General features: G+C 39.0%; 1 protein-coding gene across 4 annotated transcripts in view; it reads left to right on the forward strand.

Moving 5' to 3' along the window:
* LOC140734275 (glutamate receptor 3-like) overlaps window positions 1-17846 on the forward strand; it is a 358588-nt gene that overhangs the window by 160462 nt on the left and 180280 nt on the right. For all 4 annotated transcript variants that reach the window (XR_012100505.1, XM_073058015.1, XM_073058016.1 and 1 more), the window contains exon 6: window positions 6602-6763. Coding sequence is in view for 3 of the 4 variants with exons in the window: in XM_073058015.1 (XP_072914116.1) it covers window positions 6602-6763 (162 nt within the window). In the remaining variant the exon portion in view is untranslated. The remainder of the gene's footprint in view (window positions 1-6601; window positions 6764-17846) is intronic.

A 17846-nucleotide genomic window follows, 5' to 3' on the forward strand; every position in this document is an offset into this window, starting at 1 on the left:
GCTCTCACAATTTTTTCAACAAAATACCTCACAGAAAGAACTTATGTTTTAAACATATAGCAGTATTGTGCTGTATGTTTGCTATGTTTCTATGTAGACTGTAATGCATATTTTGTGAACTAGTATATGTTTTGGATTTCACTTACGATTTTTTGCCGTAAGGCTTGTGGTAAGGTTGTCATTTGTGAAACATATGTACCTTGATAAGGTTAAGTGCAATGAAATGCCAGCCATTGTGATATCATAACATTCTGGTTCAAATATCAAGATAAAATCCTGTCACATGATACCCTGCCTTACCCATACACCATTCTGTTGACAGGAGGTATTAATTTTAGGCGATAAGATATTAGAGCAGATGTGTGCCATTCGATTCATTGAGTCTGTTCTGCCATTTGATCATGACTGATCCATTTCCCTCTCAACCCCGTTCTCCTGTTGATGCACCATCAATAACTCACGCTGAGACGTAGGAAGCGAGGTATCGGCTTTTATTGACTGGAAGAATGAACAACACTACATCCTGGGGAATGAGGCAGAGCAACAGGCCACAGTCGCCTTTATACAGGGGTCTGTGGGAGGAGCCACAGGAGCAGTCAGCAGGGGTCTGTGGGAGGAGCCACAGGAGCAGTCCAGACAAGTATATCTAGTTCACCACACCTGTCTTCTCCCATAACCTTTCTTGCCCTGACTTACTATGAATCTATCAAGCTCTGCACAAATGCACTCAATAACCAAGCCTCCTTTGGCAACAGATTCCACTGATTCACCACCCTCTGGCTAAAAAAATTCCTCTTCATCTCCATTTTAAGTGGATATCCCTCTATTCTGAAGTTGTGCCCTCCGGTCCTAGACTCCCCCACTACAGGAAATGTCCTCTCCACATCCACTCTATCTCGGCCTTTCAACATTCGAAAGGTTTCAATGAGATCATCCCCCCCCCCCCCCCCACCACCCACACCATTCTTCTAAATTCCAGCGAGAGCAGGCCCAGCGCTATCAAAAGCTCCTCATATGATGATAAGCCTTTTAATCCTGGAATCATTTTCAAGAACCTCCTTTGCACCCTTTCCAATGTCAGCATATCCTTCCTCAGATAAAGGGTCCAAAACTACTCATAATACTCCAAGTGAGGCCTCACCAGTGCCTTATTTAGTAAAAGCATTACATCCTTGCTTTTATATTCTAGTCCTCTCGAAATGAATGCTAACATTGCATTTGCTTTCCTCACCACCAACTCAACCTGCAAGTTAATCTTTAGGGAATCCTGCACGCTGATTACCAAATCACTTTGAAGCTTGGATTTTTGAATTTTCTCACTGTTTAGAAAACAGTCTACACTTTTATTCCTTCTACCAAAGGGTATGACCATACACTTAGCAACACTGGATTCCATCTGCCACTCCTTTGCGCAATTCTCCTAATCTGTCTTAAATCCTTCTACAGCTTCCCTACCTCTTCAACACCACCTGCCCTTCCACCTATCTCTGTAATGTCCACAAACTAGGCCACAAAGCCTTCACTTCCATACTGATCCTCTCTTTCCTTCTCATAATTGGTTTGATTTACTTCATCAGAATCGGAATCAGGTTTATTATCACCGGCATGTGACGTGAAATCTGTTAACTTAGCAGCAGCGGTTCAATGCAATACATAATATAAAAGAAGAAAAAAAGTAATAATAAATACATAAATCTTGTTCAGTATAGTTTGTACAGTTTACATATATTCAATAGATTAAAAATCGTGCAAAAAACAGGAATGCTATATACTTTTTTAAAAGTGAGGTGGTGTCCAAGGGTTCAATATCCATTTAGGAATCGGATGGCAGAGGAGAAGAAGCTGTTCCTGAATCACTGAGTGTGTGCCTTCAGACATCTGTACCTCCTACCTCATGGTAACAGTGAGAAAAGGGCATCCCCTGGGTGCTGGAGGTCCTTAATAATGGACACTGCCTTTCTGAGACACCACGCCTTGAAGACGTCCTGGGTGCTTTACAGGCTTGTACCCAAGATGGAGCTGTCTAAATTTACAACCCTCTGCAGCTTCTTTCAGTCCTGTGCAGTAGCCATCACCACCACCCCCCCCCCATGCAGACAGTGATGCAGCCTGTCAGAATGCTCTGCATGGTATATCTATAGAAGTTTTTGATTGTATTTGTTGACATACCAAATATCTTCAGACTCGTAATAAATAAAGTATAGCCACTGTCTTGCCTTCTTTATAACTGCATCGATATTTTGGGACCAGGTTAGATCCTCAGAGATCTTAACACCCAGGAACTTGAAACTGTTCACACTTTTCCATTTCTGATCCCTCTATGAGGATTGGTATGTGTTCCTTCATCTTACCATTCCTGAAGTCCACAATCAGCTCTTTCATCTTAATGACATTGAGTGCCAGGTTGTTGGTGCAGCACCACTCCACTAGTTGACATATCTCACTCCTGTACGCCCTCTCGTCACCACCTGAGATTCTACCAACAATGGTTGTATCATCAGCAAATTTATGGATGGTATTTCAGCTATGCCTAGCCACACAGTCATGGGTATATAGAGAGTAGAGCAGTGGGCTAAGCACACACCCATGAGGTGCACCAGTGTTGATCGTCAGCAAGGATGAGGTGTTATCACCGATCCACACAGATTGTGGTCTTCCAGTTAGGAAGTTGAGGATCCAATTGCGGAGGGAGGTACAGAGGCCCAGGTTCTGTAACTTCTCAATCTGGATTGTGGGAATGATGGTATTAAATGCTGAGCTATAGTCGATGAACAGCATCCTGACATAGGTGTTTGTGTCATTCAGGTGGTCTAAAGCCATGTGAAGAGCCATTGAGATTGCATCTGCTGTTGACCTATTGTGCGATAGGCAAACTGCTGTGATTCCAGGTCCTTTCTGAGGCAGGAGTTCAGTCTAGTCATGACCAACCTCTCAAATCATTTCATCACTGTGGATGTGAATGCTACCGGGTGATAATCATTAAGGCAGCTCATGTTATTCTTCTTTGGCACTGGTATAATTGTTGCCATTTTGAAGCAAGTGGGAACTTCCGCCCGTAGCAGTGAGAGGTTGAAAATGTCCTTGAATACTCCCGCCAATTGGTTGGTACATGTTTTCTTAGTCTTACCATTTACTCCATATTACACTTTGCTTCAATATAATTTGCTTGTTGTTTTTACGTTTTCTTCCTGCTGTGATCTTGGAGTATTGCAATCATGTTATTCTTCTCTTTGCTTCAATTTTATTTTCCCTTGTCTCACTCTTCTGTAAAACTGAGATAACAGCAAGAGGTGTATTTCCATAAACTTGCTTCTGAGGCCGTGGCAGTACTACAGGACCAAAGTGAGTGTGGGTTCAGTAGCAACATGCAGCTTCCCATTGACCTGGCACAAATTTGGATCATGTTGTTTCCAAACTACATTCTGGCTGGTTTGAAAATGTCACTTGAATGCGCATATTTTTCTTCCAGCCAGTAAATTTAAAAGCTTTCAGGACAAGGGTCAAGCCAGCAGCACCCCGAGCATTTGAAAAGATGCATGTGTATTTTCAGATTTGTAAAGAAGTCAAAAAGATCACCAAACAGTAAGTTATTTAAATTTGAGTCCAATGTGATATCAAGCCGAAGGAGAATTTGTGGGCCTCCATAAGATGGGGTTATCTTAGGTTCGGACTTGGAAGTCGTTATCAGCATTTCAAAATGAAAAGGCACTCCATTACAAACAGAAATCATAGAATAACTTCTTTCAAAAACTATCTTGGAAAAAGCATCTGTTTTTGTAATTTCTCAGAAATCCTCGTGGGCAATTTCACAATTCAGTGGTTCATTCAGAAAATCTATAGAAATAGACATTTGCAAATAAATATTAACTGCATTTATATTTTGATCAGAACTGTGGTCCAGTAAGGATTTTTAATCAAGCGGGAAGAAATCCTATCCAATTTATTACACTGCAGATATTTCACTATTTCACTACTACTGTTTTGTCACTTATTATTTGGACCTTCTCAACTCAATCACGCATGCCATGCTTGCAAATGATTGCCAAAATCCTATCTAGTCCATTGCACTGATGATATTCCATTTTGTCACTTCTTAGTTGTAATCAGGCATGTGCTGTGCTTGCAGATGATTGCCCTTTCCTTCTCATGCTAGGAATGAGTGGGAAATTGTCATTGTTACTATATTGCCTGAATGCTTTCACCAGCTGAAGTAAAGAAGCAAGTCCAAACAGTACAAATTTTGTTAATTAGACAGTAAAGAACAGTCTCCCACGTCAAAGATAGCTTTATTGCCAACTTCAATTCTAAATCCATAACCTTGAGCTCATTAGAGCTGTAAAACAGACTAACCAGATCTATTTCTGATAAATAATGTTTGGGTTTATATTACTCTGCTGATGATGCACATGCTGCTGTGAAGAAAGAACAATTTAGAACAGCGAACTGTTCCAAGGGTAAATGAGAGTTTTCATTCTGCGTTTTGCAGCAATCTTCATCATTCTACCTACCATTGCTAACCCTGCCCAATGAATAACGTGTTCAGTAATGACAGAATATGTTTTTAGTTTCCATTGTGTCATTACCTTTGACAGCATGTTGGTTTTCTGAGGGCAAACTATCTAAGGTTTCCAAGAGGAAAGATCAAAATGACTGAAGACATTCAGTGATACTGAATGATTAACCTAGTTATAGAGTCAAATAAATTTGACACTTCTATTCAGTCTTGGGTTCTACTCTAATGGGCAGTAATGGTGATAATTTGACACTATTATAAGATTTGCTGGCTAGACATCATTACAACTATAATGGAATGCATCCCAGAACACCATAATGTGACACTGCCTCAGTTAGGTTGAGACTTTCTGAGGTATGAAGGATATGCTGCTTGGAGGTTTATTTACAGGAAGATTACAGGTTTCCCCCGTTATCTGTAGGTAGAGCGTTCCTATGAAACCGTTTGTAAGCTGAAATGTCGTAAAGCAAAGAAGCAACTTACCATTCATTTATATGGGAAAATTTTTTGAGCGTTAACAGACCCAAAAAATAACATACCAAATCATACCAAATAACACATAAAACCTAAAATAACATGAACATATAGTAAAAGCAGGAATGATATGATAAATATACAGCCTATATAAGTAGAAATATTGTATGTACGGTGTAGTTTCACTTATCAAAATCCGGAAGACAGCAAGCCAAAATCAATTTGGAGAAAAAAAATCAGCACATACACACATGCGCACACAACTGCTAGTCTTTCTCGGGGTAAACACACATATAAAGCGGGTGTCCTTTTTTCGTAAAAGCAAAAATCCTCTTTGGTTAGTGAAAACAAGTACTAATGTAGGTCTTTCGTAACAGTGAGCTAACGTAAAACAAACGTTCGAAAAACGGGGGCTACCTGTATTTCCTAGGTGGTATGGTAGCATAGCAATTAGCATAGTGCTATTAAAGTATCAGCAACCTGGGTTCAAATCCTGCCATAACCTGTTTTCAATTTCTGCTGTTGTCTGTAAGGAGCTTGTATGTTCTCCCTGTTACCATGTGGTTTCCTCTGGGTGCTTTGGTTTCCTCCCACATTCCAAAGACATACAAGTTAGTAGCTTAATTGGTCACAAGGGTGTAATTGGGCAGCACAGGTTTATTAGGCTGGAAGGGCCTGTTATAGCACTGTATCTCTAAATTTTAAAAAAGATAACCATGCGTTATGGTCATTGAATCAGAACACTATAACAACATCAATTTACATTTATATAGCACTTAAGATGTGCAATTAATTCCATTATCCACATAGGCAAGAAAAACTAGAAATCAGCAGGAAAATCCTGAGGTAAAACAGAAAGTCGGAACTCATTCAAGAGCAGGGATTCCAACCATTTTTATCCCATGGACCAATGCCATTAAGCAAGGGGTCCTTGGACCCTAGGTTGGGAACCCCTGTTCTAGAGGTACAGTAGATGCTAAGTCTTAAGTGCCAGAGAAGGTTGAGACTGCAGTGAATCTACTGTTAGTCGATGGAAACTTCCCAGAGACCAGAGCAACCACTTAAAGTTATTGTTAGGTGCCTGGTGTCTAGTTTCAGTTTGAGTAAAATTAGGACAATGATTGTTCATTACATATATCTAATCTGCAAAGCTGCAGGACTTAAGTATTAGGAAACAACACTTTGCAGAATGGTTGATCACTTGGAAGCAATGTAGATGACTGGTTGGAGATCCTCATGCAACATAGACAGATGTGTGATTCACAGCACAGCCATGGATTCAAACTGAGTTTTAATTTGTCCTTCTATATTCTGGCAACTTTGGTTCCATTCTTATTAAATTGAGAAGTTTCATTAGGAATCAAAGCTAAAACTGTTCTATACTGCAGCTGTTTTACATAACCCAGGGCTATCAGAAGAGCTAAAAGAATACATGATTAAAAATTAACAAAACATTTTGTGTGTGTGTGTGGGTGAGTGGGTGTACACATCTGTTAAGTGATGAAACTCAAGCAAGGATATAATGAACTTTTGAAGAGATACTATAAAATCCTATTTTTTCCGGTAGTTTGAAGCCTTTAATTTACTATGATTTGTCTTGTGTATTTGTTGCAGGGCTTTTCTGATCTTGTGCTTGATAAATTTATGGAGACGGGAGTCAACGTAACTGGCTTTCAGCTTGTGAATTACGAAGATCCAATGGTACAAAAGTTCATGCAGAGGTGGACAAAGCTGGACCAGAGAGAGTATCCTGGAACAGCTGCTAGCACTTTGAAGGTACGATATTTACCTTTTTCTTTGGATATTTCAAGCCTACTCCGGTGTAAAGGAACTGCTTGATAAAATAATTCTGGAAAAACTAAATAAATAACATAAATGACGCAGTTTAGAGCAAATTTTGTACAACATAAGTGACAAGCATTTGTATGTTTGTCAACAGTGCCTTAAATATAGGAAAAAGTCCCAAGCTTTAATTAAATCATTACAAAACTTATTTTATGCTCATTAGGATCTTAACTCTCCATTGGAAGACTGAAGGTAGTTTGTTGTTCTATGTGTCATTCATTTGGATGGATAGCACTGTAGCTCATAAAGTCACAGAGCCATAGAACACTGCAGCATAGAAACAGGATCATTGGACCATGTAGTCCATGTCAAACCATCAATCTGCCTAGTCCCATTGACCTGCACCCGGACCAGAGCCCTCCATACCCCCTCCATCCATATGTCTGTCCGGATTTCTTTTAAATGTTGAAATTCAACCCCATCCACTAATAGTGCTAGCAGCTCATTCCACACTCTTACCACCCTCTGAGTGAAGAAGTTCCCTCTCATTTTCACCTTAAACATTTCACCTTTCACCCTTAACCCATGACCTCTAGTTGTAGTCTCACCCAACCTCTGGAAAAAGTCTACTTGCACTTACCCTATTTATACTCCTCAGAAATTTATGTCTTCATCAAATCTTCCCTCAATCTTCTACATTCTAGGGAATAAAGTCCTAACCTATTCAACGTTTCCCTATTACTCAGCTGCTCAAGTCCCAGCAACATCCTTGTAAATTTGCTCTGATCTCTTTCAATCTTATCCATATCTTTTCTGTACATAGGTGACCAAACTGGGACACTATACACCAAATTAGGCCTCACCAATGTCTTATACTATTTCAACATAATATCCCACCTCCGGTACACAGGACATAGATTTATGAAGGCCAATGTACCAAAAGCTTTCCTTACGACCAATTTACCTGTGACACCACCTTCATGGAATTATGGAGAGGATACATATCTTTCACTAACTTGGTCCCACTGTCATTAATAGTATCAGTCAGCTCTCAGTCTCAGTTTCCTGGCTAACCACCAATCTCTTGGGTGTAGCCTCTCAATCTTCTATTAATCAGCTTTGGTGTAGTATATCTAATATCCGTCGTGCTGAATGATACTTACAGTAAGGCTGTCACTCCTTTAAGTATTATGTTCAGTGACAATTTTCTTTATGATTTGCAATAGTGTTTGTGGTAAGTTGCAGACTGTGACAGCCTCTTGAATAAATACACATTTTAAACTCTTTCTCATGCTCTGTCAAAGCCCATAGAATCTCAGATGGACTTAGTGAGAGTTCAGGAAGGTGCCTTTAGCAAGAGGGACAATAAAGTTGGGTGCTTTATTCAGTTGATACCCTGAAAATATTGGGACATATGGAAAATGTGGTACTCAATAATGGACAAAAAGCAAGACTACAATTATAATGGCTGCTTATTAGACATAATGCTAGTAACAGACTGCTAGAAAGATTTGAGAATGTTTTAGAAAATTCTATTTAGTATGAAGATTAATTTAGTTTTAGATTAATATGAAGATATTTTCAGGATTCATACATCCTAAGCGTACAAAACATATATATTTAAAATCAAATGCTGAGCCAAGAAGCTGTGAACCCAGGTTTATATTCAGCACTGGACACTTAAAGGAAAGAAGAGCTAAACAAACTAGAATGGCATGGAGTATTAATTAAAGCAGCACGGAGTGAAGGAGTGACACCCATTGTGGTGATATCTAGGACTGTACAGTTTTGTGGACATAACGAAGTCATCTTTAATAGGCCAAATGTTGAGGAGATATATTCCTTGTCCACGCATCAAATTTAGTTGGCAGATGCAAAATTCTTCACTTAAATAGCATTTGCCCAATTTGCTATCATCCAAGACTTTATTTCACAATTAACACCTAGGCATTGTACTTGTATACCAAGGTGTCATACAGAGTGAAATTATCACCTAAAAATCTTTTAAGCAATAGTGGATAAGAAAACCTTAAATACTAAAGGTGCTGAACATCTGAAATAAAAGAGAAAATGCTGGAAACACCAAAGTCTCCAATCTGAAGCATTAATTCTGTTTCTCTTTACGCAACACTGTCTGACCTGAATAACAGATGAGAGGCTGAAAGGATTCCAGTATTGGCTTTCCAACTGTAGCAGCCACAGAGGAAGAAAACTGTCTGGTTCTTGAAGCTCTTAAAAATTGTATTATGATAATATAGCTGAAGACAAATGTGCTTCAGTCAAAAGGAAATCACTTAGTTTGAGGGAAGATGAGAACAATTTACAAAAAAATAAAGCCATCAGCAGAGCTGGGAATCTGAAAATGTTCTGAACTCTACTTGTTTCTGGGTATGACCGAACACTGTTTTGATTTTATCACATTATTGAGACCACATCATCAGCTACTGAAGACCTATAACAACGGGGCAGAATTCTGCAAAAAGTACATATTCTGTGCAAGAAAAGTCTTGGCAGCGTGTCATTTTTGGTGGTTCGCATCACCAAACAAGTATAACATTTGTGATGCTGGATTTGAACAGTAATTAGCTATTCGTGCTTTGAAGCCATGAAACCCCATTGTTTTTACATCACACACACTGACTACAAGTCTCATTGAGCAGGATGTGTCAGATATATTTCCATAGTTATTGTGAAGGGCAGATTGAAATCAGAATGATTCACATGACAAGAAGAGTTTCTGTCAGTTATAATGGAAAATCATTAAACTGAATGCATGGTTGTAGAAAAATGAGGGTTTTCTCCTGCTTTTTGAAGGTTGCGCATTAGCAAAAATGAAAGATCAAATCAAGAAACTAGGATTCAAAAAGTTGTTTGAAATGTAATGTCTGCTTTTAGTTGCATCTCATTGCCGAAACCAATCAAATTTTTGTACTTCCACGAGGTGAAAGTTCATTTACGTTTAAATGTTTCATCTATTCCTCCAAAATCTGAGTTTTCTCTGTGTTAAAGTCAAAGGATCATAATTTTGGAAAGCATATAACTTGTAATCTTAAGATGCCTGAATAGTTAAAACATGCTGCTTATGATACCTGATCAGTAATAATCTGTAAAGTTGAAATTCAAGTTCACTGACTCCAAATCCTCATTGCAATTTGTATCTTACAGTTACTTTCCTGTTAACAACTTAGTTTGTGCATTTCTGTATTTGCACAGTTATATCAAGAGATAATATTTACATAAGGAAAACTTAGTTGGAACCTTATTCATAACCTTGTGTATTCCATCACCTAAAGGAAAAGAGCAATCTTATCAGTAGCATGGAACACTGAATATAGTAACATTGGTGCACTGTTAAATGAAGTCTGGAAACAAAAGTATGTACTTCGATGCTACCAACTGCGGAAGAATTTTTACGCATGCTTTTCCATTGAGTGAATGAGATTAGTGTAATTCCCTATTTGTTATTTTTTTTAAATCTTGCTTTTAATTACTACCTTAAATTGAAATTGATAATCATAAATTATTGATTCAAAACAATTCAACTGACTAACATTGAAAATACTAGTATTGTAAAATATATGCAAATTTTCATTTTCTAAGGAGAGATGATTTCAAAGTGCATTCAGTCTGTGCTATCCTTTTGCAGGTAGCACAGTATGAGCTCTTGCATCTCAAAATTGCAATAAATCCTTCTCACTTCTCCAGAAAAACTGAGTTAAATCCCTATGCTTTGTTTTTAGATGACTTTTTCTCTAAAATGACTGATGGGCTAACAGTTGCCTTATCCCCATAATAGAATAGCTGTTGCTTCTCTGGCATCTGTTGTAATGAGCTTTTTAGTGAATTATTTCCTTTGCACAAGTTCCATTTTGATAGGATTATATGGACATTAGCAAAACTAGATTATTTTGCACTGGTGCTTTTAGAAATACTACCACTCTAAAAATCTGGGATCACCATCATTTGGCATGAGAACACAGGAATGGAAAGATAAATTGAGATCATTGACTCCCTTAGTCAATTCTGTTTTATAATTGATCCTAACTTCAATTCCATTTACCTACCTACAGACCAATGACATAGGAGTGGAATTAGGCCATTTAGCCCATCAAGACTCCTCCACCATTTGATCCTGGCTGATTTATTACCTCTCTCATCCTCATTTTCCTGCCTTCCTTCCTTAACCTTTGATGCCCTGACTAATCAAGAAACTATTAACCTCCACTTTAAATATATCCAATGACTCATCCTTCGCAGTCATCTGAGGCAAATTTATTCCAAAGTTACACCATCCTCTGGCTAAAGAAATTCCTCCTCATTTCATGTCTAAAGGGAAGTCCCTTTATCCTGAGGCTGTGCCCTCTGATCCAAAAATTACCCACTCTTGGAAGCATTCTCTCAATGTCTACTCTATGTAGACCTTTCAATATTTGATACGTTTTAATGAGAACTCTCCTCATTCTCCTAAACTTCAGCAAGGACGGACCCAGAGCCATCAAATGTGCCTCATATGTTAACTCTGTCATTCCCAGGATTATTCTTGTGAACTTCTTCTGGACCCTCTCCAATGCTGGCACATCCCTTCTTAGAGAAGGAACCCAAAACTTCTCACAATACTCCAAATATGGTCTGACTGGTGCCTTACAATACCTTAGCATTACATCCTTGTTTTTGTATTCTAGTCCTCTCAAAATGAACACAAATATTCTATTTATATATTTATTAAGATACAGCATGGAATAGGCCCTTCTAGCCCTAAGAGCCATGCTGCTCAGCAAACTCACGATTTAATTCTAGCCTAATCATGGACCAATTTGCAATGAGAAACTGACCTACCAACCGGTATGTCTTTGGACTGTGGGAGGAAACTGGAGCACCCAGAGGAATCCCACGTGGTCTTGGGGAAAACAAACAAACTCCTTACAGCAGCAGCAGGAATTGAACCCAGTCACCTGTACAGTAAAGTATTGTGCTGACCACTATACTACTACACCTCCTATTTACTTATGACCATTTCAACCTGCATGTTAACCTTTAGTGAATCTTGCCCTAGGACTCCCAAGTTCATTTACACTTCCAATTTCTGAATTTGCTCCCCATTTATTAATTAGTCTGCACCTTTATTACTTCTGCTAATATGTATGATCATGCACTTCCTTACACTGCATTTCATCTGCTACTACTTTGCCCATTGAGTCCTTCTTCAGACTTTATGCTTCCTCAAAACTATCTGCCTCTCCTCCTATTTAGGTTTCATCTGCAAACTTTGCCACAAAGTCATCAATTCCAAAATTCAGATCATTAACATATAACATGAAAATAAGTGATCCCAAATCTGACCCCAGCCGAATACCAGTTGTCACAGGCAACCAACCAGAAAAGGCCACTCTCATTCCCGCTTTTTGTCTCCTTCTAGTCAGCCAACCTTCTATCCATGCTAGTATCTTTCCTGTAATACCTTGTATGCAGCACCTTGTCAAAGGCCTTCTGAAAACCCAAGTAAGCAATGTCCAATGATTCTCCTTTGCCTGTCGTACTTGCAGTGTCCTCAAAGAACTCCAACAGATTTGTCAGGCAAGATTTTCCCTTAAGGAAACTATGCTGAAACTATTTTATCATGTGCCTCCAAGTATCCCAAAATGTCATTCTTAATAATGGGCTCTAACATTTTTTTCAACCACTGAGGTCAGGCAAATGTAACTATAACTTCATTTTTTCTGCCTCCACTATGCTTAAAGTGTGTTTCTTTGACCCCCCCCTCCCCCACCCCACCCCCATTAGTACTACTCCCATGTTATTTTTCAGTTTTGCAATATCCACTCTTGCCGTTCTTTTATTTTATCTATCTGAAAAAAACAATTGGTATCCTTTCTCTATACCTCTTAATACTCTTATCTATTGGAAATGCATCAGCTTTGGTCATGAAAATTTCTACTCCTAGAATCCATTGTGTTTTTGTAAAGATACGGATCCATTTTGCATGAAAACTTGTTCTTGTGCTGATATCTCGTGCCAAATGAAAGTAAGTCAATTAGCATCAAAAACCTGTAAATCATTGAAATTCCTAAACAAGCATAACAATAAATTATGAAATGCCCTCAGTTGATTGGTTCTATTATTGTAATTGGATTTACTGAGTATGCCTGCAAAAAAAATGAATCTCAGTGTAGTATATGGTGGCATATATGTACTTTCATTAAAAAATTTACTTTCGTCTTTGAGCGGAGTAACATTTGCAACTTTCCAGTTTTTAGGAACCATTCCAGAATCTAGTGATTCTTGAAAGATCACTACTAATGCCTCCACAAGCTCTTCAGCCACCTCTTTCAGGAACCTAGGGTGTAGTCCATCTGACCTAACTATCTGCCCACCTTTCAGCTTCCTTAGCACCTTCTCCTTAATAATACTGATTGCACTCACTTCTGCCACCTGACATTCTTGAATTTCTAGCGTACTGCTAGTGTCTTCAACACTGAAGACTGACGAACAATCTTTATTAAGTTTTTCTGCCATTTCTTTGCCCCACCCCCCATTACTACTGCTTCAGTGGCATATTCCAGCAGATCAATAGGCACTTCTGCCTCTATTTTACTCTTTATATATCTGGACAAAAACTTTTAGTGTACTTTTCTCTATATCAGTTGTCTATATCAGTTAATCCCTTTATCTACTAGAAATTCATCAGCTTTGGTCATGAACATTTCTAGTCCTAGAATACCTCATTTGAAATCTCGTTCATGTGTTGAAGTCTCTTGCCAAATGAAAACAAGTCAATTACCATCAAAAGCATGCGAATCATTGAAATTCCAAAACAAGCATAACAATAAATTATGAAATGCCTTCAGTTCAGTACTGATGTGATTATTTTTACAAGTATTGGCTTGAGACTTATTTAGTGCAATGTGGGCCAACCATTTTTTTAAAAATTCCACAGCTTCTGTTTTAGGTTTACTTGCCAGAATCTAGTGTACATTGGAAAGTAATTTTGTACCAGAGTCTAAGTTTATTCTGACTTTTACCTTACCTATTTTTAAACAAGATTCTTAAGAGAACTGAGGCAAGCTGATTATATGCTGCAATTCCTAAATCTGATGGAAAACCTCTCAACAGAATTATGACTGCAGTGTTCTCGACCCAAAACATCGACTGCTTGCTCTTTTCTGCCTGAACTGCTGAGTTCTTCCAGCATTTTGTGTATGTTGCTATAACAACATACACTATATATTTAAGAGAAAACAAACACATCAGCAAGTGACAAGGAAATAAGATGAATATAACATGAAATTTATCATCTTTTCAGCCTAGTCTAACTTTTGTCAATATCGATTTAATGCACAAGCCAATAACTCATTTTTCTCTGCCTATGCCGCAGCAAGATTATGTCTGGATTAGATTAGAATTAGTTAAGCATATTTTAAATTCTTCTTTCTATCATTTCTTTCTATTAACTCGAACACTTTAATTTAGCATACAAATGTTGTTCACAAATCTGAACATGCATACTACTAACTGCAAACTTCCAATATACTTATTTATTTTCTATGGGGATTTTTATTTTACTTTTAAAATCTAAATAAAATAGATGGGAAAGTGTGATTTGTGAATAGAACATTTTGCTGAAATAAATCTCATTTCCTTAGTAACACACAAAAAAGATGGAGGAAATGGCCATTTCAGGCAACATTAATGGGAGGAAAATGGATAGTCAATGTTTTGGGTCAAGAGCCTTCATCTGAATCAAAACACAGAGCGGAGATAGCCAGAATAAGCTGGAGGAAGAGGTGAAGCAAGAACAGGCATGTGATAGGTGGATCCAGGTGATCTGGGGGAGTGGTTGTGGAGGGGAGGAGGGTGATAAGACCATAGGATATAGGAGCAGAATTAGGCCATTTGGCCCATTGAGTCTGCTCCACCATTTCATCATGGCTGATCCAATTTTCCTCTCAGCCCCAATCGCATGCCTTCTCCCCGTATCACTTCATGCCCAGACAAATGAAGAATCTGTCAATCTCTGCCTTAATTATCCATATAGACTTGGCCTCCAGAGCTGCCTGTGGCAATGAATTCCACAGATTCACCACTCTGTGGCTAAAGAAATTCCTCCACAACTCCATTCTAAAAGGATGTCCTTCTACTCTGAGGTTGTGCCCTCTGGATGTAGACTCTCCCGCCATCTTCTACACATCCACTCTACTAAGGCCTTTCACCATTCGATAGGTTTCAATGAGATCCCCCTTCATTCTTCTGAATTCTATCGAATACAAGCACAGACCATCAGACTTCTTCATGTGACAAGCCATTCAATCCTGGAATCAATTTCATGAATCTCCTTTCAACCCTCTCCAATTTCAGCACATCCTTTCTAAGATAAAGGGCCCAAACCTGCTCACAATACTCAAAGTGAGGCCTCTCCAATGCTTTATAAAGTTTCAGCATTACATCCTTGCCTTTACCGTATATTCCAGTCGGCAAAGTGGGAACAGCAGCAGAAGCAATATGTGGAAGTGACATCACCTGCAGATCTCCTGTGCCCTCATTTACTTAGTACCTGAACTCGTGCATGGGGCAGCACAGTAATGTAGTGATTAGAACAACGATTTACAGTTCCTGCAGCCGGGGTTCAACTCCTGCAGCTGCCTGCAAGGAGTTTGTACGTTCTCCCCGTGACCGCATGGGCTTCCTCCAGGTGCTCCGGTTTCCTCCCACAGTCCAAAGACGTACCAGTTGGTAGGTTAATTGGTCATTGTAAATTGTCCCGTGATTAGGCTCAGATTAAATCGGGGGTTACTGGGCAACATGGCTCAAAGGGCCTGTTCCATACAGTATTTCAATAAGTATAATAAACAAATGGTTATTTTGTACCTCATAAAGGATTTGTCTTTATGTTGCTGAAAAATGGATCCCAATATTTTCATTAGATAATGGTTCATAGTATGAAGGGTATGTATTGACCTGAAACACAGCATAAAATGATTATCAACGAGGAAAGGGATATCAGGAGTAAAAGTGAAATCTACAGCATTGCTTACTGAATGAAACTGGCCTGACAGCTAAATTCAGACATTTTGAGCTCTAAATTGTAAAATACTATATTCAAAACTAGACACAGAAACTATTAGTAACGTACATTTTTTTGATTGTAACACAGGCAGCATGCTCAGTTCCATGCTGGCTGCTTATTGGAATGAGACCTGTGTGTTCCAGAAGTAACGATACGGTTGATTGACGACATCCATCGGCCAGAGCGCTAAAATCATGAATAGCCAGCATCAGTTCAACGAGGATGCCCTTGTTAAAGCAATTCAGCACATGTTGAAAGGAAGGTTGTATTGCACCTGAAGGTTGTACTGCAATGAATCTGACCAGGGAACATGAAGTGCAAGGGGATAAAATAGCTATTCTTGTACCTCTTTTCCTGTGTTGTTGTCAAAGGCAAATCCTGGGAGAGGGAAAGGTCCAAGGTTTTCTAAAACTATATTGCAGGCCCAGATGGAAGGCATAAAATAATTGCTTGAAAATGCCAGAGACTTCCTGTACAGGCTGACGAAGCCATTTTCATACAACAGGAACCTGCTGCCCACTCTCAGAAAATAAGTCTGCATGTCCCCCTCTGCCACTATATCAGGATACTCAGTCTGAAGGCGCAAGTCCTTTATTCTCGTAGCATGGAGATAAGGTAGGAATCCAGGCCCAGACAACAGCATCCTCAATCTCCAACTGAACACCACTGTTGTGTCTGTACAAGTTCATATCAATGAAATAAAGAGACGCACACAGAGGTGGCTTTAACTGATATGTTCACATTGCACAGAGGGAGAGGACTGATCAATGCTTATGCATAGTTATCAGTCAATAATCTGTGTTAAGGGGCGTCATTGCTCTAAAAGAAATAATCTATACATTGCACTTCCTCCCCCTTTTAGATTAATGTAACATAAAACTGTATATGTAACAAAACACTTCATTTCCCTTAAACAGACCTTTTCCAAATGAACATGCTTTCACAGTAGCAATCCATAACTAACTTCACCACACTGAAGATTCAGTTTTTTGGGTGGCGTTCTATTTCGTTCAGGATAGTGCCTTTTGACGTGTCGAATGGCATCAGGTTTGGCAGATGTCTTGTCAAAGACAACTTTCTCCGTTGTAGGTGTCACATTGCTGTTGGTGACATGATCATCACTGAGAAGTAAGTACAGTGGCTGTAATGTGTCTCTTTTGTTGGATGCAATCGACGCAGGTGTGTTTTATGGCTGAGCATCCAGTAGCTGTTCCACATGACATCTCCATGTATGATCTGCAACATCCACTGTGCACATCAGTTTCTGTAGCTATCCTACCAGGTGCCCGGTTGTCTTCTCAGTAATCACACACTAGGTCTTCCTGTCCAGCCTCGAATTTCCTTGCTGATTTATTTGGCAACTAGGTGAATTGTTTATTCTGCACTTCCGTCTGTAAATCTGGTCTCGGGAGGTCTATGTGAGATCTCAGATTCCCGCTCATGAACAGCATTGCAGATGTTTGATTTGTCATCGCATGTACAGATTTCCAATACCCAAAGAGGAAGTTGTCCACCTTGTGCTGTAAGGAAATGCCCTCCTTGTCCATAGCTTTAATGGACTTCTTGAAGGTTTGGATAAACCTTTCAGCTAACCCATTCTTTGTTGGATAATAAGGAGCTCACTTTCAGATTCAGATTCAGATTCAGTTTATTGTCATTTAGAAACCACAAATGCAATGCAGTTAAAAAATGAGACCACGTTCCTCCAGAAAGATATCACAAAAGCATATGACAAAACAGACTACACTAGAAAATCCACATAACGTTTGGCAATCCCCAATCCAGAGTCTGGAGAGGCTGCTGCATATTAATATTGTGCTACCGTCTGAGCGCGTTCCCCGGAAAGGAGCTCCAAATCCACCAGACAAACAAGACCAAAAACTAAAGCTACAAGACCTGCACAAAACCACATAGTTACAACATATAGTTACAACAGTGCAAACAATAGCATAATTGATTTTAAAAAAAACAGACTATGGGCACAGTAAAAATAGTCCAAAGATGTTAAAGGAC

This window comes from Hemitrygon akajei, chromosome 10 (assembly GCF_048418815.1).
Source record: "Hemitrygon akajei chromosome 10, sHemAka1.3, whole genome shotgun sequence".
Lineage (NCBI taxonomy): Eukaryota > Metazoa > Chordata > Chondrichthyes > Myliobatiformes > Dasyatidae > Hemitrygon > Hemitrygon akajei.